General features: G+C 39.3%; 4 protein-coding genes across 5 annotated transcripts; 2 read left to right on the forward strand and 2 right to left on the reverse strand.

Moving 5' to 3' along the window:
- Window positions 1-226: 226 nt before the first annotated feature.
- On the reverse strand, window positions 227-1204 carry LOC143917225 (cytochrome c oxidase assembly factor 5). Its single transcript, XM_077438709.1, has 4 exons — window positions 1116-1204; window positions 673-840; window positions 468-569; window positions 227-393 (listed from the first exon to the last, which is right to left on the reverse strand). Exons 2-4 carry the CDS (start codon window positions 778-780, stop codon window positions 352-354), a joined length of 252 nt encoding a protein of 83 aa, XP_077294835.1. The 5' UTR covers window positions 781-840; window positions 1116-1204; the 3' UTR covers window positions 227-351.
- CysRS-m (cysteine--tRNA ligase-like protein, mitochondrial) lies at window positions 1093-7816 on the forward strand. Its single transcript, XM_077438700.1, has 3 exons — window positions 1093-1346; window positions 1449-3424; window positions 7717-7816. The coding sequence occupies exons 1-2, from the start codon at window positions 1236-1238 to the stop codon at window positions 2949-2951; spliced, it is 1614 nt and encodes a 537-aa protein (XP_077294826.1). The 5' UTR covers window positions 1093-1235; the 3' UTR covers window positions 2952-3424; window positions 7717-7816.
- Window positions 7817-12884: 5068 nt separating this feature from the next.
- On the forward strand, window positions 12885-16850 carry LOC143916363 (transmembrane protein 39A). Of its 2 annotated transcripts, XM_077437418.1 has the most exons (9): window positions 12885-13037; window positions 13196-13269; window positions 13718-14053; window positions 14131-14270; window positions 14363-14461; window positions 15183-15405; window positions 15479-15618; window positions 15693-15924; window positions 16006-16844. In XM_077437418.1, the coding sequence occupies exons 3-9, from the start codon at window positions 13763-13765 to the stop codon at window positions 16246-16248; spliced, it is 1368 nt and encodes a 455-aa protein (XP_077293544.1). In that variant the 5' UTR covers window positions 12885-13037; window positions 13196-13269; window positions 13718-13762; the 3' UTR covers window positions 16249-16844. The 2 variants fall into 2 exon arrangements, with proteins under 2 accessions (XP_077293544.1, XP_077293543.1); XM_077437417.1 differs by lacking the exon at window positions 12885-13037 and having other exon boundaries at window positions 13105-13269; window positions 16006-16850.
- On the reverse strand, window positions 16840-21806 carry sotv (exostosin glycosyltransferase sotv). Its single transcript, XM_077437416.1, has 7 exons — window positions 21193-21806; window positions 20203-20968; window positions 19921-20104; window positions 19663-19822; window positions 19033-19153; window positions 18420-18578; window positions 16840-18337 (listed from the first exon to the last, which is right to left on the reverse strand). The coding sequence occupies exons 1-7, from the start codon at window positions 21747-21749 to the stop codon at window positions 18116-18118; spliced, it is 2169 nt and encodes a 722-aa protein (XP_077293542.1). The 5' UTR covers window positions 21750-21806; the 3' UTR covers window positions 16840-18115.
- Window positions 21807-23686: the final 1880 nt, after the last annotated feature.

Genomic DNA, 23686 nt, shown 5'->3' on the forward strand with positions numbered 1-23686 from the left:
GTAAATTCTTTGAACTTGTAAACTACTTATATGTCAAATTGAATTAATTTAAAAATACACATGTATGTATTCAATGTGAGTTTTAATGGATCGTATAATTTATTTGTTTTAAATAATTTTTCAAGGTGTGGTACTGTGTGAGTTTATTTATCCATGCTGCAAAAACGAAGAATTCTCAAGTGTGACTAATTCAATAATATTTACGGATTTATGAAAAAAGAATCTTAATTAGACATTTTTTTATTTATTTATAAAACTAATACATAACGAAATATTAATAACACATTTTTTTGTAATTATTTCATAATAACCAGTTTATACGGCTATTACTTATTAGTGAAAATACTGTCACTAATATCCCTTGCGTCCTCTAAATCTGACACGGTTATCCATCTGTAACATATAAATATCATATTAATTTTACATTTGTACTTGATTATGAAAAAAATGCATTAGGATTTACTGACTATTGATCTTTTGCATTCAAAAAAGGCGTTTCTCAAACCAAAACATTCTTCTGGTACATTATTATCGGGATTTTTCAGACATTCTCTTGGGGTCTTCTTAAACTATAAAAACACAATTTAAAAAAATATATATAAAAAATCACACTTTTGTAAAAATACAATCTGAAAATGAATAATAAAATGTAATGAAAGCCAAAATATTTACCGTTTTGCAACATTCAGACTCTAGTAAACACATTTTAAGACCGGCACGAAGACCAGCACAAGCACTCTGATCTTTTAAGCGCTCACCCTCAGCTTCATATTCAATCATAATTCTGTATTGATTTTTCTATGCCAATACACTGATTCCCTAGTGAGTCACAGATGAATGCTAAATTGCAAAAACATAACATAATATTATATAAAAACATACTATTGACCTAACTTTTAAATTATGAGTCATAGTGGTGGATTTTTTTAAATTCATAGACAAAATGTATAGTTTGCATAACCTAAATTGTTCACTATATATAAATTGTAATAATGGTACAGCATTGATAGAATACAATATATAAAAGGGCTTATAATGCATTACAGAATAAATTTACAACTGATTTATGTTTATTATATGGTATTTTAATAGAAAATCCAAACGAAACCTTTCACCTGTCAAAGCCACCAAAACAAACTGACGTTTAGCATAACCTCAATTCACTATCAGCTGAGATTGTAGTGTTCGTTGGTTTGTCACATTCTGCCAGTTTTTACATAAGTTTGAATCTCAAAATGAGAATTCCCATCAGTGTTCTACGACAAACGAGCCGTAATTGCGGTTATCTCGGAAATAAACATGACTTACTTTCAAAAACTGACAAAAACATTCAATCGTCTAAATTTGTAAGTAATTTGTCAAAATTCTATAACCTTTCAAATGAAAACCAGACTACCGCACAAAAGTACAATTTGATATCAATTCAATGCAATCTCTTTTCATTTCAGTCGAGTGATGACACACCTTCAAATGATTCGAAATGGCATCAACCATCTGGTACTGATACTGGAATCAAAATGTACAATTGTGTGGCGAAGAAAAAAGTTCCTGTCATATTGAAGAACAATTTTGCTACGTGGTATTCTTGTGGTCCTACTGTATATGACTCGGCCCACATAGGACATGCAAGCTGCTATGTTAAGTTAGACATTATACAAAAGATACTAATCAATTATTTCAATATTGATCTAGTTACATGTATGGGTGTCACTGATATTGATGATAAAATCATTAAAAAGAGTATTACCACTGGTAAGAGTATTAATGAAATCACAAAGACTTACGAAGCTGAATTTTGGAAGAACATATCTGATTTAGATATCACTATGCCCGATATTGTAACCAGAGTAACCGATCACATACCTTCCATTGTGGATTTTATTAATGAAATTATGAAAAAACAACTTGGATATAAAACATCTGATAAATCGATTTACTTTAACACTATTGACTATGCAAATTATGGAAAATTGCAAAATCCCCAAGAAGATGACAGTTTAAATACTTCTAAAGAAAAGAAATCAATGAATGATTTCGTTCTCTGGAAAGCTCATAAAGTGGGTGAGCCATTTTGGGAAACTGAATTAGGTAAAGGTCGTCCTGGTTGGCATATAGAATGCTCGGCGATGGCAAGTCGATTGTTTGGTGGGACCGTTGACTTCCACGCAGGTGGAGTTGATTTAAAATTTCCACATCACGAAAATGAAGAAGCCCAGTCTTGTGCTTTTCATGGAAACGACCAATGGATTAACTACTGGATTCACACAGGACATTTGCATTTAAAGAATGACGTTAAAATGTCCAAATCACTAAAGAACACAATGAGTATTGATGATCTGCTGAAAAATTACGATGCCGACACATTCCGGATGGCTTGTCTGATGTCTCACTATCGAAACTATATGGAATTTCATGAAGAAACGATGCACATAGCTAAAAAAACTGTAATGAAAGTAAAACATTTCCTAGCAGATTGCAATCTTTACGTGAACGATGTGTCATATAGGGTTTCAAACCATGAAGATTTATTAAACAAATTGAATGAAACTAAATTATGTATTGATGAAGCATTGAAAGATGATTTCAATACATCAAAGTGTATTACATCCATTATTCAATTGATGATGGAAACTAATTTTGTTATGGTATCAAAGAACTCTGAAAATTTTAAACCTGCTGCTGTATCGTCAATTGCAAAGTATATTATGAACATAATGAGTAATTTTGGTTTATATTTAAATAGACAAGCCGCGAATAGTGAACATGATGTAGAGGGAATAGTAGATGCAGCCGTGAAATTCCGACAATCTGTAAGATTACGTGCTATAGAAACCAAAGATAAAAATTTGTTAACAGAATGTGATAACTTTCGTTCTGCACTTTCTGCACATAATATTAAAATTAACGATGTATCCAAAGACCAAAAATCTTCTTGGCTATTTAATAAGTAAACCAAATCACTCTATATAGGATTAATATTTTTAAGAAATATACTTTTGTTGAAATTAAATATTTTTATTTACATACATTCCATTTTTTCAAAAATACTTTTCTACACATTAGATCAAGTGTTATTATTTCACACATTGCGATCGCGCACACGACAATCGTTGCCATGAAAATCGAGTTCTCGTTAGTACGATAGTTCACGTTGTCCCTCTCGATGGGTGTACTTTTCGGGTGCCAGATGTTCCGTGGTAAAGATTTTAGTGACTTTTGCGAGATCGTTTTGTGCGGAATAATCACCGAACCAGATCAAGTATGTCAAATATGTATTTACTTCCTATAATGACGACAGTTCCAATGCATATTTTTTATTTTCATATCAATAGAATGATCATAAAATTCATTCTGAAACAATCATTCAATCCATATTTATTTTAGAGTGTGAAGTTATCTAATATATATTTTCGAAAGAGACTTTGTACAGACTCCAGGGATGTTCAACTCGAGAGCACCCCCGAAAGTCGGTTTCTTAGAAGCTCGTGGTAAGCGTGGGCGGGGCTGGTTTCCTCCAAGGGATCTACAGGTCGTCGTCTGCGGTCTGGTCTCTGCTGCTGTCGGCTCGGCTCGATGTATATCTCTCTCTCTCTCGTACAGTGTGCGTAAGTGAGGGTGATACGGGACAAAGGCGGGAAATTGAATAGTAATGAAAACAGGTTATAATTCTGTTTGTATGGTAACTGTATTTTATATATATATATATATATATATATATATATATATATATATATATACCCAGAGATCAAGCAGGGGGGAAAAAAAGGGGGGGGGGGAGTCCGACTTGAAATTAGCGCGCACGTGTTCAAGAGGTTATGATAACCTCACTCAACCACGTGGCTACGTGATCTGACTTCGACGAAGAGAGACCAGGAATTCCTCACTTCTCACCGGACGTATACTGAAGCTGTACTTCCAGTATCGTCTGCCGATCAAGGCTGAGCTGATCGGGACTCGGTGGTGGGAACCAACTCGGTAGCGAACAGAGATGTTCACTCGACCGACGCGGAAAACGAATAGGAGGCGGGGACGCGCGCTCGGCGCCGATCTCCCTCCAAAACGGCTCCTTTGGTCGTAACGCCACGAAAGCTGACCATGAAGACTTGGTCGGAACATACTCCCCCCGTTGGAAGTCAGAGGATCGAATTCCAAAACAAACAAGAATTAATGGTGCACAAGCGACTAATGAAATACACAAAAACCAAGCAAATAAGCAAAAAAATAACAACAAAATAAAAAACAACACAACACATAACCCAGTCAGCAAACAAAATAACATTAGTCCATCGTCAATTTCCCATCCTACATAAGCAGCTGACTAAGCCGGCAAGAAACAAACAAAAAATAGACAAACAAACAACCAAAACACCAACAAATAACCAACACCAATGCTAGGTAACAATATTGTTCAATCGTTATATGTCCCAATCTATCCTGATAGCTCTATTACAAAGCACCAATCAAACCAACAAGAGAAGCATAAAAGAAAAGCAACTCAAAAACTTAAGTTAAAACACATAAACTGAATCCACAACACAGATACAAACAACGCGCCAACTTTAATGTGGGACGTTATGAACGTTCGCCACACCGTTGCACAAATTCACTGAGTGCTGCTCGACTGGCAGTCGAGCTACTCGCCGGACTGCTCGCTTGGTGTTGCTGATGGAGGAGTAGTAGGACCTACTCCTGTGCCCCTGTCTGCCAGGGGCCGCTGCTGCATGTGCTGGTGTGGTAGCACCCTCGCTCCGGGCTGATCGACCAGATCCTCCTGCTGTTGCGCAACTAGTGGTGCGCCAACTAGGAACTGGCCAGGAGTTATGGGAGCTGGGTTGGGAAGGTCGAAAGATGTGAGGGTTAAAGGGCGCGGGTACATTGCGCTTCGGCAAGCGGAATCTTCGTACCGCGGAAATACGCGATTCGTCCAGGGGACGCGTAACTGTCTTGACTGGACGTCTCGCGCCAAAACAAGATAACGGATCACGACCCGTTGTGTGATGGCAATTCCGAGAATCGCTTGAAACTGTGGGCGCTTCTAGAGAGCCGCCCAATATCCAGCCGAAAGCTGTATTCATCATCGCGATGCGTCCTCCTCTGTCACCGCGTGACTTGGAGGGAACTAAAATGGTACGTTTGCCATTGCGTAACATCGCATGATAGGCGTCTCTGCCTATCACCATATCCACTGTACCGGGAATATCGAATGATGGATCGGCAAGGGGGAGATGAAGCGGCAAATGGCTCCGAATCTCGGACACGTTGCGCGATGGAAGTTGATTCGCGATCTCGGGCATGATTGCGCAATCGAGATCAACACTGGAGCCCTGATTGGGGATGCGCGGTAGAATTCGAATTACCGCGCCACTAGTAATGGACGTCCTATTTGAACCTATTCCTACCAGGTTGACGTCCATCCTTTTCGACTTTAAGGCGAGTCGCCTTCTTAAGTCTTCAGAGATGAGGTTGAGTTCGGAGCCGTTATCTAACAATGCTCGAACCTTGTGCGAACGCCCATCTCCGCCGCGAACTTGTACTTCCACGGTGGATAACAGGACAATTCGGGCGTGAGAAGGCGATACGCGTCTCACCGAGTGTAAAACCAACGATGATTTTACGGGTTTGGCGTTCTCTGATTTCTTGGGGCTCCGACAATGTTTGGCCTTATTTGAAGGCGAAGTTTGGTATGGAGTTGAGTCATGCAACATGGTGTGATGGGCATGACCGCATTTGAAGCATCTCTGCTTTGTTTGGCACGCGTGAACTATGTGCCCTGGTCTCAAGCAGTTGAGACATAGTCGACGTTTTATGGCGTTCGACCTACGCTCATCACCGCTCATTTGGCGGAATGATGGACAGGCTAGCAGAGAATGACTTCCGCTGCAACTGATGCAGGAGGGGCGTTCCCTCCTCACATGCAGAACTGCTGCCTTCGGATTCGTAATGGTTCTTGGTCGAGGATTCGACTCGCCTTTTAAGACGAAGTCGGCATTTGCCATCGATTGGCACTGGCACGTTAGAAAATGCATTATTTTGCTAAACGTGCAGTCTTCATACTTGGGAGTCTGAAGCTCCCATTGCAGAAGTGTACTCCGGTCGAGTTTTCTGGTGATAAACATCACCAGAATCTCGTTCCAGGTCTCGACCCGGACGCCCAAGTTAACGAGCGCACGTACATGCATGTTGGCATCATCTATGAGACGACGCAGACTGACTTGATTGTTGCTCACGACTGGCTCGGCTTCAAGCAATGCCTGAAGGTGATACTGAACAACAATTTTTTTGTTGTTATAGCGTTGATCCAAAATGGACCACGCGCTCGTAAATGCATTTGAAGCTAATTCCAGGCCGTCAACTAAACGTTGGGGCTCTCCTTTTAGGCTTCCTAGTAAGTATTGGAACCGGGCGATTTGCGAACTCTCGCCGGCCATAGCGGCCAAGAAGCGTTGTGAAAAAAGCGGCCAATTTTGGACGTTGCCTTCGAAGGTGGGCAACTCCAAACGGGGCAATTTTATTGCCGAATTTGATTGCGGTACAGGTGACATTGTGAGGTTAGCGCCATCTAACGGTGAAGCGCTCAATTGCGGCTCACGCAAATTGATTGCTTCGGTGCATCGCACGAAGGCGGCCATATGCTCCCTATCAAATAGGTCCACGACGGATTCGGAGGCCTGCGCCTCTTCTTGGTCCAGCTCGTTTATCTGAGCTTGGATCGCTTCGAATTCAGACAGTAATGGTCTGATTGTTTCGAGCCTGATTCTGAGCTCGAAGATGCTCAGATCGTCCCCCAATTGATTCGCGTTTCTCGTTAACCGAGCGCGAATTCTTTTCCGCGTATTTTTAAGCGTACTCAAAGACGCCATTATTGAAATGCGACGAAATCAAACAAAGGAAAAAATGGACGCGGGAAAAAACAAAATGGACGTTGACGACCAAAAAAATAGCAACAACAACAGAAAAATGCTAATTACGACCAACCTGGATTCGACGACGTTGACAGACCAGCTCTGGAAGAAATCCGGCTCTTTCGAAGGACCAAATGTACAGACTCCAGGGATGTTCAACTCGAGAGCACCCCCGAAAGTCGGTTTCTTAGAAGCTCGTGGTAAGCGTGGGCGGGGCTGGTTTCCTCCAAGGGATCTACAGGTCGTCGTCTGCGGTCTGGTCTCTGCTGCTGTCGGCTCGGCTCGATGTATATCTCTCTCTCTCTCGTACAGTGTGCGTAAGTGAGGGTGATACGGGACAAAGGCGGGAAATTGAATAGTAATGAAAACAGGTTATAATTCTGTTTGTATGGTAACTGTATTTTATATATATATATATATATATATATATATATACCCAGAGATCAAGCAGGGGGGAAAAAAGGGGGGGGGGGGAGTCCGACTTGAAATTAGCGCGCACGTGTTCAAGAGGTTATGATAACCTCACTCAACCACGTGGCTACGTGATCTGACTTCGACGAAGAGAGACCAGGAATTCCTCACTTCTCACCGGACGTATACTGAAGCTGTACTTCCAGTATCGTCTGCCGATCAAGGCTGAGCTGATCGGGACTCGGTGGTGGGAACCAACTCGGTAGCGAACAGAGATGTTCACTCGACCGACGCGGAAAACGAATAGGAGGCGGGGACGCGCGCTCGGCGCCGATCTCCCTCCAAAACGGCTCCTTTGGTCGTAACGCCACGAAAGCTGACCATGAAGACTTGGTCGGAACAGACTTTGTATGTATGTATGTAAGTATGTATATATCTTTGATTGGGAACTTCGTAAACAACTTAAAATTTATATGACGACGATTCGATTTTTTTTTCGATTCAAATAAATTTAATAAAAAAGAAAATGAATATGTACTATTAGATTCGCCATGTTTACACTGTTTATATTACAAATACTGAGCGAAGCCGGGTAAAACAACTAGTCTTATATAAAAATGTATTGGAATAGAAGATTTTACACAATTCTCAACAAATATGGGTTAAGAAAATAATGAACAGCTATTAATAAAAATAAAGAGCATTTAACGATAACACAACATATTATGTCGTGCTACACTAAGGTGGCCATTTTTTAAAATTCAAAATCAAGACTTTCTTACAAAAAAAATATTTTTATTTTTAACTAGTGTTGGACCCGTTGATTTCAACGGGTGGTTTCGAAAAGGAATTGAAACTTGAATAAAAATAAAGTTAAAGATATTGAATCGACTGGTTTCGGAAAGAAATTGATGCACGAATGACAAATTACGAAGTGATTACGAATTTTTGCATCGCCGACCCCCCGACGCCTTTGCCCCCAGCGCCCCCGATGCCTCCGTCGCTCCGCCGACGCCGCCGACGCCTCCGGCGCCCCCAGCACCCCCGATGCCTTCGGCACCCCGGGGGCTTCGCCCCCAGTGCCCCCGATGTCTTCGGCACCCCGGGGGCTTCGCCCCCAGCGCCGCCGACGCCTCCGGCGCCCCCAGCACCCCCGATGCCTTCGGCACCCCGGGGGCTTCGCCCCCAGCGCCCCCGATGCCTTCGGCACCCCGGGGGCTTCGCCCCCAGCGCCGCCGATGCCTTCGGCATCCCGGGGGCTTCGCCCCCAGCGCCGCCGACGCCTCCGGCGCCCCCAGCGCCCCCGGCGCCACCGACGCACAAAAATGATAAATATGAAAAATATGAAAAAAATGAAAAAACTAAAAAAATGAAAAAAAATGAAAAAAATGAAAAAAATGAAAAAACTGAAAAAATGAAAAAAATGAAAAAACTGAAAAAATGAAAAAAATGTAAAAATGAAAAAAATGAAAAAAAATGAAAAAAACTGAAAAAATGAAAAAAATGAAAAAATGAAAAAAATGAAAAATATGAAAAAAATGAAAAATATGAAAAAAAAAAAAAATTGTTCCCCATACTGGTTGACGGTTGATCGTCCGTCACATACAAATATACAAATATACAAATATACAAATATATTTAGCGACAGTCCGTTTTTATATATATACAAATACAAATATACAAATATATTTAGCGACAGTCCGTTTTTATATATATTATAATTTAATTATTAAAAATAAATATTAAAGAATCATAGATACACATTTATGAAAAAATTAATTAATTTTTTAAAACTATACTAGATTGGTTAAAATTGTACTTACTATTTAGCGAACATTTTGAATTTTTTATAGAGACATGTAACGCGACGTTTTCCCATCGTCCCATAGGGCAACACTCGCCCTTTATTTCGAGTGGCCACCCAGGGAAAATCTATATAGGCGCACGCGCAGGTGGCGCGCGGCCTATTCCACGCGAACTCCCGTCGAAGAAAGATCTCTCCTGTGCACGTCTCCAGGGGGAGACGGGGCCGAGAGATCCACCGCCATCTTGCTGAAGAACCGCCACGAGGTCGAGTGTAGCATCACTCCCTCCCCTGAGTTCCAGCCCAACTTCCCCTGCATTCCTCACGCTGTTCCCGGAGAAACCTCAGCCGTGAGACCGACGAGGAAGCTGTTATCAACGCAAACGACTTGCCGTCAGGAACCTCCCCGACCATATACATTTATATAACTATCCCAAGGTTAGTCCACGTTCCTACATAACACGACTCTTGGAAGAATAACGACGTATAACGCCCTCTGCATAAAGACGCGCGAAATACCGTTCATTACAGACATCATTTAAGTTGAAGTCTTCTTAATAGATTTATTAGATGAAAAATATGTACTGCTTTTATTTCACTACTTAACAGGACAGATTCCCAAAAAACCAGCACTGTACGAATATTCACCTTATGCTTCATAAAACTAACAAATACAATGGTTTTATATGTATCGTCAAAGCACGATTCTCTGAGCTAGCATAAAAGCGAGAGAAAAACGTTTTAAAAATTCTTATGCACGTAAATGAAATAAAAATTGCATTGCTAACTGTGCATTTAAAAAACAGTTTAAAGGTCTGTTCATACCTAGTCAGCACCTACCGACTTCAGCAGGTATCCGGCCGTACGAAAAGTATTTTTTGGTACATTTTGTATGGGTATATTCATACCAACCGTCACGTTTACGCCACGGCAGGCTTACAGCAGTACCCGACATTTCCTGTTCATACCTTACAGCAACATCCGTCAACGTATCGTATCCGTTTTTTTTGGCCATCGTGGAAATGGTAATTGGACTGTAGGAATCTCGTCATCGTCATCGTCATCGAAACATTCGAGCATATTCCACAACAACAAACCACATTCCTCGCAGAACTCGCACACGTAAACAACACGTGCACTTCTTGGAATCAATCGCCAAACGTTCTAGTAAGTTCCACCCCTACAAGTCGAGTGGAACAAAACCGGTCGAAGCACACCTGCAGCCATTAAACCAAAATCGAGCGGAACACCCCTACCAGTCGAGCGGAACTACACCGGTCGAAGAACACCTGCAGCCATTAAACTACATCGAGCGGAACACCCCTACCAGTCGAGCGGAACTACACCGGTCGAAGAACACCTGCAGCCATTAAACTACATCGAGCGGAACGGTGCCAATCGTTCTAGCAGGTTCCACCCTAATCGACAAAAACACATTCCTCGCACACGCATAAACACCAGCTGCAACGAGTCACGTGATGCCCAAAAACAATACAAAAGGAGGTCCACTCCAAACAACTTCAGTCGACCCACAGCAGCAAGTGTCGACACACAGCAGCAGACCAGTCGACCCACAGCAACAAGCGCCGACACACAGCAGCGGACCAGCCGAACGAGCCAGCAACACACTGCCGCATCCAGAGACCTTCTGAACATAGCCGAATGCCGAGCCAGCAACACACTGCCATATCCAAAGACATTTGAACATAGCCGGATCCAGAGCAACGACACATTGCAGATCCAGCGGCCCGCACGACACCAAGTCAACAGCCAATAGCCGCTTCAAGAAAACTTCCCCAAATATTCTAATACACTTGTACAATATTTAGGCAAACAATAAAACAACTTAAAACAAGCAAAACAGTGTTTCGTTAGGCTGGGATACGGTCAACACTACCTACCCCGCCTACAGGACTACTCGTCACATTGGGGTGGTCACAAAGACAATTTTTGCCATGAAAATCGCGAATACACAAAATTTGGCACTCAAGTTCTCGTTACTATGATAGTTATCGTTAGTATGATGGACTTTTCGGCTGCCAGATGTTCCGTTATAGAGATTTTAGTGACTTTGTGACGAGTAATTTGTGACCAGTAATCACCGAACCCGTGGAAATATACACGCGAATTACGTGCCATGAGTCTGCCGCTTTTCTGTTTTGAACCAATTATCGATAGTGATAGTTGACAGCTGTTCAATCTTTCGACATGGTTTTGGCGCAAATATTTAAAAAAAAATTAAAATTTTTACGGAAATATTTAAAAAAATTTTGTCCATCATCCACAAGTTCCTTATACAGTGTCCAAAACTCTCCTTCGGTTTTTCTATTTTTTAACATGGGATGCACATCAAAACGCCTCCGTGCTTTTTTATTGCCTTCTTGAGCTTCTTCTTTCAACAACAGCGCGATTATACATAATTTTTCGTTCGATAAACGTCGAAACATTTTTGCTGACTTGTATTCTGACGCGTAGCTACGAATACACGTGTATGCATTCATATTGCAAGTACTCGACAATACGACGTAACCAATATTGTGCCGTATCGTTATGGCCTCTAATGTATAAGTAAGCCGATTTTGCCTTGCACTCGACCAAATTGCTGTAAACGTGACGTGACCGCGACGTGTAGGTAGACATGAATAGAAATGTAATAAAATGACATATTTGAAACGGAGTTGTAGGCGGGGTACAATGTGTTGACCGTATCCCGGCCTAACGAAACACTGTTGTGCTAGTTTTATAAAGTTTTATTGTTTGCCTATGGTTGTACAAAGGTATGGTATTTGTGGGCAAAAGTATGTCGTTCAGCGGTCTCTGGATATGGTAGAGTGTCGCTGGCTCGGCATTCAGCTATGTTCAGAAGGTCTCTGGATGCGGCAGTGTGTTGCTGGCTCGTTGTTCGGCTATGTTCGGAAGGTCTCTGGATACGGCAGTGTGTTGCTGGCTCGTCCGGCTGGTTGATCTTCCAAGTCCGCGTAGTGTAGTGGTGGCTGGTCAGGAGCTGTATGTCGACGCTTGCTGCTGTGGGTCGACTCTTGCTGCTGTGGGTCGACTGGCGTTGTTTGGGTTGTACCTCCTTTTATAGTGTTTCTGGAATCGCCTGACCGATGGTGGTGGTTTGTTGATGCGTAAGAAAGGAATGCACTTTTGTCGAGGCGTAGAATTTTCTGGAACGATTGATGGAAGTGGTTGTTGATGCGTAAGCGCATGTGGTTGTTGATGCGTGAACGAGGAATGCACTTTTGTCGAGGCGTAGAATTTTCTGGAATGATTGGCGCCGTTCCGCTCGATGTGGTTTAATGGTGGCGGCGTGTTTCGACCGTTTTGGTTCCACTCGACTGGTAGGGGCGTTCCGCTTGAGTTTAATATAATGACTGCAGGTGTACGACGTCTGGTTTTCGGGAATGTAGTTTGTTGTTGCGGAATATTCTCGAATGTTTCGATGACGATGACGACGACGAGATTCCTACAGAGTCGTGCAGTGCTGTTAAGTATGAACAGACCTTTAGGGTTGAAACTAGAAACGAAATCAGATAGAATAAAATGTACATTAACGAATATTACGCCATAAAATTAAAATAAGATTCAAACGAAATAAAATTGTCAAGAGTCTCTATATTTATTTTAAAAATGGTGGATAATCACAATAATTGTAAAAAAAATAGTAAAAAAAGAGACTAGTATAATAAAAAAGCTAGTAGTGTTGGCGGTATTTATGAGTTTTAAGATTCGCGTGAATGGTCGATGTGTTGTTCTAATTAGGAGTTGTTATTGGCGGCTGTAGTTGGCGGCTGTAGGTGTCAGTTGACGTGTGCTGAGGTGTCGGGGTGTCGAGGTGTCGAGGTGTCGCGGCGGTGTGGTAGTGTCGTCGTGTGGTGACGTTGGGGCGCGATGAGCCGACCGGCTGGTGTAGAATCGTCGGAAGGAGGCGGAGGTGGGGGCGCGGGGGGCGGCGGGGCGAGTGGCGGGGGCGGCGGCGGCGGCGGGGGCGCAGGCGGGGTGTGGTCGGGGATGGCGGCCGGTTTGGGCGGGGGTTGGCTTTGGGTTTGGCGACGAAGAACCCCTCAAACTCCAGCCGTCTCCCGAAGGCGTCGTCTTCAAGCTTTGCGCTGCCCCAGAGACAAACCCAGACACCACATACACTCCAAGGTTCCACCATTCAATCCACCCTAAATATCTAAATAATATATAATCGCTTTTTGGTTGGATGCAATACCCATAAAGGATAAATGGAATAATAAAATAGTTAATCGAGTTGTAATCTTAGTGTAAAGACTTCAAAATTGTCTATCGGAATTTCCTCTATGCTGTTCACTAAAATATTTTTTTAAATAAGATTTAGTGATTGGAGACTAAATTGAAAAAAATTGAGTTTCTAGGAATTGAAAACGCTTCATTCATTATGACTCCGTCTCCGATTTTAATACTGTCAGTATTGTGATTTATGGAATAGCTGAATTGAATAAATTCACAAATATTTAAATAAACTAACGATTGTTTTACGAGATGCTGATGATAATGACATGTTTAAGTTTAAATTATTTTCCAACTATTTTTAATTATTATAATATGTATTCATACTTAATTTCCATCACAGGTTATTGGAACGGTGGCCAGTGCCGAAGAAGAATCATCGCTGGTGATGACTCCTGGCAATCGTCGCCTCACTCGTTCTACACGATCCACGTCGACCCCTCTCAACGCAGACTTTCCCAAATCCAATTTTCCAAATGCGAGCACCACACAGGCAGTCGGACAGAGCGATATACCCTGGACGCCGAGACACATACCGTTTCCTAACATTCCTCATGACGGCGATCTACTGTTTGAATTGATGACATTTATATTTACAGCCTTAGCAGCAGGTGCACAATTTTTAAATTTGTATCGAACTGTATGGTGGTTACCCCATTCGTTTACTAGTCAAACTATGGTAATTTTTAAATATTTTTTATAGTATTTTCATTCAAATAATTTGTGAATCATTACAACATTATACTTATATTTCAGAATTTTTACTTGATCGACTTTCATGTTGTTCTGTTTATTTTAATTGTACTCGGCCGGAGATTATTGTTTATTTTGTGCAGTTCTGCGTTGCGTAATATTAGTCCGACTAAGTTTTTACCTGCTGTACTGCGAGTATTAAAGTTAGTATGTCTTATTTATCTTTTTTACTTAACATTTAAATTTAATTGATATAAAATAATAACAATCTGGATGAATTTAATGTCAATTTCAGCATCACCATACTCACGATTGTTATGAGTGCTCTTGGATGGTGTATATATCATTTATTTCCTAAACATCCAATACTTAGTATATTCTTCCTTTGCTACCCGTAAGTTATCATTTCGATCAATAAAATATATTATACGTAACACCGAGCAACAAAAAAAAAAATTACAGGAGCGGAAACTAATTATTCTTTACTAAGTTCGACCCACTGAATTCGAATTTAACAATAATTTTTGCTGGCTTGCTTATGTTTAAAAGATGAAATATGAGTGTTTAAAAAAAAGGAGGATTTTTACAGATTTTTGGCTTTTGCAGTCTTTGATTCAAAATCTACAAAGTATTGCTGTGCCAAATGATCAATAGTCATATGCTTTTTCTACTGATTGTGGTTTTTTATTGCTTTGAAATATTTGGTAAAGTACAAAAAAAAAGGAATTTACTAGCTCATAATATTATGGAAAAAAAAAATTGAAAATTCGCTAGATAATTAATTATACGTATTTTAAAGCAATAAAAAATTACAATTAATAGAAAAACCATCTGACTATTGATTCCAATACTCACTTTTGGCACAGCAATACTAGATTTTGAATTAATGACTGCAAAAGTAAAAAATCTGTAAAAATTGCACATTTTTTTTAAACGCTCATACATGCATATGTATCTCTTTAACGAGAGTATGCCAACACAAATTATTGTCATATTCGAATTCAGTGGGTCAAGTTTAGTAAAGGTTGATTAGTCTCCGCTCCAGTAAGTAAAAAACGTGATTTTCTGTTGCTCAGTATAATTATCCATGTATTTTAACTAGACAATTTTCGCAGAGCTTCCGTTTATTTGCTTTTATTCGGAATGCATGGAGCCCCATTTATACAATTGGATGTACCAGGATATCGACCTCCGCATTGTTGTGCTAATGGAGCTCCTGCTATCAGGAACGAAGTCGAAATGTTGAAAGCCGATTTCAATCAACGCTTAAAACAAATCATTTTCAGTTCACTGGTCGGTGCATATTATGCTGGCTTTGTACCGTGGTGTTTTGCACAAGTAAAAAAATAGTCGATTGTTTTAATAATTAAGATATTTGTACTTTTGTATGTTCATTGGAAGCTATTTTCAGCATTTCTTGCACTATGATGTTTACCGAATCATTCGACACTTAGCTCTGGTTTGGCTCGGTCTTTTTACGCAACATGCTGCACATTGCCTATCAGCTCGGTATTGTGATCATTTACATCGAGCGGCATTACATCTGGGACGGTAAATTTATTTACTTTTCAAAAAAGTTCTTGTTTTGTTTATAGTTTTTCAGTTATTTGTTTTCTTTTTTTCAGGTGGGAGCTTAAAGGATCTGCATCAACTATTTCTCTAACGCACAATCCTATATCTTCGGGATCTAGTAGTTTAACAAGCGGTTTCCCATCCAGCACGTCACCCATTGGCTTATGGTGTCACAAGAGACTGTGGGCAGCTGGATCTGTAGTCAGATATGGAAAATGGACTTATACTTCAGTTGGATGTATGACAGCTGCCGAACCCGGAAATTTAATGCACTTGAGATTTCATGTGAATGTTTTGACACATTGTCGTTACGAATAGTTTCAAATAATCGAATTGATATTCATGTGCTTTTTTTTGTATTTACAGATACTTTTCTATAATCCTTATTATGTGATGTGCATGTTGCTGTGTCTGCAAATGTCATTAGTGGTGATGCTACTGGTATTTCTCATGTACACTACGGAGTGGCATTTTATTTTGTCGCTCGCACTGCTACTATTTTCAAACTACTACACACTGTTTAAACTGATCAGAGACTATTTGGTTTCATTGAAAGTGTACCAAACCGAATTCCTGATTCAAGAGAAACACTCAACATCACCCACTTGATTGTTTTGGTTATTTTTATGCAGCGTGTCCGAGTACAGCTGCGAATTTTTATTTTCCCTGTGGTGCAAATTCGAGATCTTTTTAAACTTATAGTTTGACTTAGTGCTAAAAACAAAGACAATAATTGTATTAACAATAAATATGTATGTATATACGTGTATAAAATAGAGTAAATAATTAACCAAGAGGTGGTTACACAAAATTTGTGAATTTGAACATGACAAAGTATGTAATATGAACTCGTTATATCCAACATGGATAGATTTACGCTTGTGATATGCGGACATTTAATCGTTGATCCTTTTTGAACAAAAGGGATCTCGATACCATAACTTAAGCATTTAACTTATAGTGATGATCAAGTGATTGTAAAAGTGAGTGTACTTTACATTTTTCTAGTCTGTTTGTATCTGATTATTGTATCTGATTACTGTTGTTATCTTAGTTTTTATTAATATGTTTAACTAGAGAACAACGCATTTAAATAATTATTTGAATGCTAAATGTGTACTTACAATGCTTTTAAAAAAAAATGATGTATTTTGAACTGATGATTTTTTTTTTTATTTCATGGAAAATAAAACAATATTTAAGTTACATATACATATGTATATATGTATATATTTTTTAAATAGTTTAATAATTAACAAATATTTGATAAATCATGCTTATAAATAGTTGTAGATAATTCGTATAAATTTATAATAAATAATATAAAATTTAACAATATTTGGTATTTAGTAAATGCAACATGTATAATTTTAATTACAACATAATATTATATATTACAGCGGCAATATTTCGAAATTAAACTATTCCTTTTAGAACTTAATTATTGAAATTCCAATGGCAATTTTTAGTCTTATACATTTGATTTACAACGCCTATATATTGTATTTAATAAATTAATTTTGTTTTTCCAAATTATAAGTACATATGTAATAGTTACTTGCACGTGAAATATGCGACTCAATTCGCTCAATGTGCAAAAAATATAAAGAACTAATATATGTACATATACATATATGTATAATACTTTGAAATTGTTAATTTTTTACTATTATAATCAATACTATTTGATTTTTTTTAAATATTTCATAAGTCGACTAATCACAATCACTAATCACAATGAATACTGTCTAAATAATCAACGTTATTTCGATACCAGCATTGAATTGTAGCTGCAATTTCTATTTACTATGCGCGACTTCATTTACAGTCTTGAAAAATTTATTTACTAACTTCAACTGTTACTGCAAATACACAGTAAAATGACACGAAAATTATATAAAACAATTCAACGTTAAGACATTAGAACATGCAGTGGAATGACAACGAAGCATAAAAAAATTAAATTCAAATTAAAGCTTCGGGGTAAACACATTTCTGCGCTAACTCGATAAAAATTCATAGCTTCCTATAAGATCGCGTCTTGTCGTTCCACTAAGCACTCGGCCTAAATGTTCAGAGCCTAATTCGATAAGTAGTATAACACATGACACTCAAGCCCAATAAGCATTGCCTTTAAAATTGACGACCGCTACAATACTAAACACGGTTCAGTGATTATTCCGCAAAAAGCGATCTCACGAGAACTCAAGTGCGAAATATTCCGTATTCGCGATTCTTGTGGCACCGATTGATTGATCGCAATTTGCGCAATAATCCGTTTACCACTAAACACATACCATTCATCAACAATCGACATACATCAACTTCTATTTACACATTCAATCGATTTGATATGAATTTTAATATCTCCATACTTAAAAATTCATTGTTTTTGCATAAGATTTTGCAAAATTTGGAATGATCGACGAACAATATACATTGTGGAATATATTCGTTCGTATCCCCCTAAGCGCAATTAGAGACTACCTATATCGTTGAACCATTTTAGTTTCTGTGGGAATGTATCTCTAAAAAGAACAGGATCGGCCCGGAACTCGACAGTTTTCAACGGCATACGTCCATAAATATGTGAGAGCCTATCAACGCAGGCCGATCTTTCAGTCATGTGGCCGATGTCTGCTGACAACATTTCTGTATTAGTGCATTCGGGACATTTAAACTTCTTCCTGGGGGCAACCTGAAAATGCGTTATTAATTGTCTTAATTCATATTATTCATATTCTTTAATGGAATTATTATCAGGGAATATATGTATCTACTTTGATAGGCGGTTTGTTCGTCAGGTTAGCAACTAGGAAATTCATTGCTATATCCTCGCAGTTCATATTCTCGTCGACCCACTCTCGAATATCGCTTGGCATGCGCACTGTATAATACCAAGCCCAAAATTTATGATGAAACGCAGCTCCAGTCAACACCTAAAATTTTAATAAATCGAAATTTGTGTAAAGGAATGCTTTCAAATAAAATAAAGTACATATGGTGGTAATCGCGTATCACAAAAACGCTTAATCTAATATATAATTTCGAAAGAGACTTTATATGAAAGATTTAAAGGTTTGGGTGGGAGCATCGAAAACAAATCAAAGTTTCTTTGACGACGATATCGATATCGTAGAATATTATTTTTAATCGATTCAAATAAATTGAATAAAAAAACAAATAAAGCTTACTATTAGATTGTTTTGCCATGTTTAAGCTGTTAATATTACAAATACCGAGCCAATCCGGGTAAAACCACTAGTATAATAAATAAATAAAATAGTTGACATTTACAGTTAGAAACATGTCAAGGTGGTGAATTTTGCGTTAGTGACGCATTTTGTTTTTATGGTTTTGCGTTAAAAGATTTCCACTGTATGTAATATTTACCATGGAAATTTGGTTCGTCCATTCACTGTGATACTTCCAGGCTTGAGTAATATTATCCCATAAATGAACTCGTGATGGAAATCCGACGATTCTATCCGGAAACTCTCGCCAAACTTCATATCTAAAATAATAACAATTATTCACACCAACTCCATTTCTATACATTTTTATTTTATTTTTACATACACATATGTGCCATAACAGGAAATACCCCAAGGCGACACATATAGTTAAGATTAATTTTTGAAATATAACAATACACAGAATACAAATAGAGACATCTATGTACAATCAACATATATATTTGATACACAGCAAATTTAAGAGAAACAGCTTTTATAAGTTTCAACAAATTCGAGATGTTAATAACTCGAATTTTCGAGAAAATGAATAGGAGGATACCGATTTATTGGATCCGTCACAACGATTAAGCTAGAAAAATATGAAAACTCTGACAGGAGACAGTCGATCTATGTTTTTTTAATAACCAAAAGACCTCGCCAGCAGAGTATTTAGCCGGGACTTGAACCCACAACCTCTGCTGGTAGGCAACAGCTCTACCAAAGCATTTCGCTGTAACTGTGGCATATGACAAATAAATATATTAAAACAATTACATATATGTATTACCCAAATTCAAGCTCATCAGGAGTCAACATAATAATGTCATCATCTATCGTCAGCATACATTCAGTTTCTATTTCATCGTATGGATAAAATCGATTTGAAAGCTTGTTTTCTTTTGTTTGTCTTACTTTTAATGGTTTAGATATGACGGGCCAATGAGACGCTGGAAGTTTTACATTAAATGTATTAATCAGAATTTAATAGTAAAGATATGTATATAATACATACATATATAACAATAATATACAATAGAAAACTTACGAGGTGGTGGTGGTTTTTTCTGATTATTCCAAATGACAAGTATTTTTTGTAAGCTGGGAGTTTTCACCAATTTGTTGATAAGTGTAAAAAGACTTTCTACCCTGTCAAATGTCAATATAACTGCTGTAAATCCAGGGGCTTTTGGTGCCGTTATAGGCAAGAACAAAGGATTGGATGCTGCATTCTGAAGAAAAAATTTTTTCAATTAATACATTTACATAGATACATACATAAGTGTATGTAAATGAACGTATATATTTTTATTAAAACAATATAACTCACTGAATTCGGTGGCATATTCCATTGTTCGTAAGACTTCGCCATTAAAGGAAACACTCGATCATTGATAATATCTAGCGTGACCATGGTGATTTGTTTCATCGACGAAAAGTAATTATCATAAAGCCACTTGGCTTGATTTGCCATTTCTGTTCTTCGTTCTTTGGAAATTTCGTTCAGCACATTTATCAAACTCAACAAATTATCCTCTGGTATAAAAACAGCTGCCCGGTGCCAGTCGATTACAGATTTGAATGGCATTATAATGGAATCGGCTATGACGACTGGAATACAACCAGCTGCCATGACTTCCAACAGAGCTGGCTGAGCTAATCTTATCCCACGGCCGACAATGCAAAACTGACCGTGTCTCAACACCTCAGGATAGTTAAATAAAGCACTGGTTTTATATTGACATCTCATGGAATTATTGTAGGACTGAGATTCATCATCGCACGTACCCAACAACAACAACAATTCGCCATGTATTTCCGACATCTCTTGAAGATCTTGCACGTGGTCATCATATAAGTTCATCTGAGATGATATTACAAAATATGATTTTTCAACGGGATAATTATCGTTATATGACACAGCGTCTAGAGAAAAAAATGGTAGGGAAACATCGAAACTAGTTCTATATGTCCACGAATTAAATCCTGCTCCGGCGATCAGAGCACGTCCTGTGTGTAAATCTATCACTGTGTTGTAATCAGGATTAGTACCAGGTACCATATTGAATATGATGTGATTTTCACCGTTCTCCCAACTGTAATAAAAATCAGTGATAATTATTGTGCAATAGATTTCAAATATGTAATATAAAAAATATATAATATAAAAATCTATTTTTATGACATTATAGTATGTATCTACCTATATATACTGACATTTTAAACAAATTGTGAAATTACGGGTGAAAGAGGAAAATAAGGCAAATAATAGAATACAAAAAAATATTTGGAATAGTGGATATTTATGTATTTTACTCACTGTGATAAGCTTTGTAGCGCTTGTTCCGTCAATTTGAGATTAATAGTTTCTTGATTGAGTGTGTCAATCCCAGGTACGAAGAGACAGGCCTCTGTAGGATCTGGCGTGTAGTACTCGCTTTGGATAATAGTTTTGAGTAACGTGTAGTATTGCAGGGAGAGAGGTGGTGCAGCTTCGTCGCCTTTTTCATTGGTGTATCGTTGCGGAGGGTAAACGTAGACAGAGAGACGATCTCGGCCACGACCTCCACACCGGTATACATTCAGACAGTCCCAGTGGGTACAATCTCCAACTCGAGCAGGTATTTGCTCATCGGCACTTGAAGCTTGCAGTTGGTGGTGTTTAGGCTCAAGTAGGTCGTGTGGTGCAAGAGGAGTGGGCGGGCTGGGAATGTGCCATCGCCAAGCCCAACTTCCCCAGGATCCCCACGCGTGGACGATGACGAGTAGGAGCCAAGAAGCCACCACCAAGAGTAGCAATGCGTAGAAGAAGGCGCGGAAGGAGCTTTTGAAGGGTCGCGTACCGTTCAGCTCCGGTAACATCCATCGCCACCGCATCGCAACGGGCACCACCGCGACCACAACACTCGCTATTGACAACTGACTGACAGCAGCCCTAATACGCGTAAATACGACCATTATTACAAATTCGCACATATGTTATCAAATTGCGTGAAAATAATCGCCGATTTTATCACTTTGAGTGGCCCATAAGACCGCCCACTCAATGTTCATTTCTCTCAACTCTTGGAACGTGAGGTATTGAAAACGATCACATCTGGCAGTTTGGAGTCCAGTAAATCAGTGCTTCCCAAATTGGGGGTCGCGACCCCCTGGGGGGCCGTAAGATTTCTCGCGGGGGCCGCGAAAATATTCCATAGAAAGTACAAATATTCATTTATGAATATTTTTCCACATTACATATTTAAGGAATGTATATATTTAAGGAAATATTTCCCTAACTTGAATGAGGATGAAAGGAACAATTGGATGTAACGCGACGTTCTCCCGAGTGTCCCTTCAGTTGGTAGCGGTAGTAATCTTTAGGGTGGCACCAGTGATTATACCGCGCCAACCCCATACTCCTCTCGAGCAGTATCGAAAGCGAGTCTCTCTACCACCAGCCGTTATCCGGGAAGGACCTCCCTATCCAGCATCTCCGCCGAGCGTCTTCAGAGACGCCTAGAGATCGCCATCTTGTGTCCACACGAGACAGTACGGAGTTTGTCTCCTGCCTCCCCCTCCCGCTGCTGTGACCCGACCAGCGGTATATATATATATATATATATATATATATATATATATATATATATATATATATATATATATATATATAACCTAAGGTTAGTCCACGTTTCCATATAACCCGACCCTTGGAAGAACGGAGTAAACGCCCTATGGACCTCCCACAGCGAGATTAGATAAGCGCGCGTAAATCCGTTCGTTACAAACACCATTTGCCAAGTCCTTAAAATATGATCATATTACGAGGACAGCCCAAGAAGAGTTGATCGATATCAGATCAGATAATTTGCTTGAAGTGGAATTTAATGAAAAAAGTATTTCAGAATTTTGGTTAAGGTGACAGCAAGAATATCCTGGTATTGAAAAAGAAGCCCTGGTAAATCTTATTCCTTTCGCGACTACGTACCTATGCGAAACAGCATTTTCGTCATTATTTATTTTAAAAAATAAGCAAAGGTCATGTCTTTCCATGGAGACTTTGAAAGATGATTTGCAAGTTAGCATTTCTGACATTGAACCCGATATCGATTTGTTGTGTAAAAATATGCGACCTCATCTATCGCATTAAATTGTTTCGTGTGTGTATAGTTTTTATTTAAAAAAATGTTTTTAAGCAAGTTCCTATAATTTTGTGCTGAATATAAATATGTGTATCATAATTGTCATAATTACTGCCAAATAAACCTTTTAACCAAAAAAATTTTTTTAGGGGCCGGGAATTAATTCTTTCAGATTTAGGGGGTCGTGACATGAAAGTAATTGGGAAGCACTGCAGTAAATCATCGCTGTACAGACTCCAGGGATGTTCAACTCGAGAGCACCCCCGAAGTCAGTTTTGTGAGATAGCTAGTGGTAAGCTTGGGGGGGGGGGGGGCTGGTTTCCTCAAGGTGCCTTCCTTCGTCGTCGGTGGTCTGGTCTCTGCTGATGTCGGCTCGGCTCGATGTTTATCTCGCTCTCTCTCGTACAGTGTGCGTAAGTGAGTGTAATACAGGACAAAGGCGGGAAATTGTATAATAATGAAAACAGGTTGTAATTCTGTTTGTATGGTGACTGTATTTTATATATATATACAGAGATCAAGCAGGGGGGACAGGGGGGGGGGAGTAAACAAAGTAACCACGCGTGCCTTTTGAGGTTAGCCACGCGTAGCTCAGTTGTCTGCCTTCTGTACGAAGACAGACCAAGCTTCCTCTGGTGCACACCGGACGGATACTGGAGCTGGTCTCCAAGTATCGTCACAACCCTCACC

Source organism: Arctopsyche grandis, chromosome 9 (genome assembly GCF_051622035.1).
Source record: "Arctopsyche grandis isolate Sample6627 chromosome 9, ASM5162203v2, whole genome shotgun sequence".
NCBI classification, from domain to species: Eukaryota; Metazoa; Arthropoda; class Insecta; order Trichoptera; family Hydropsychidae; genus Arctopsyche; species Arctopsyche grandis.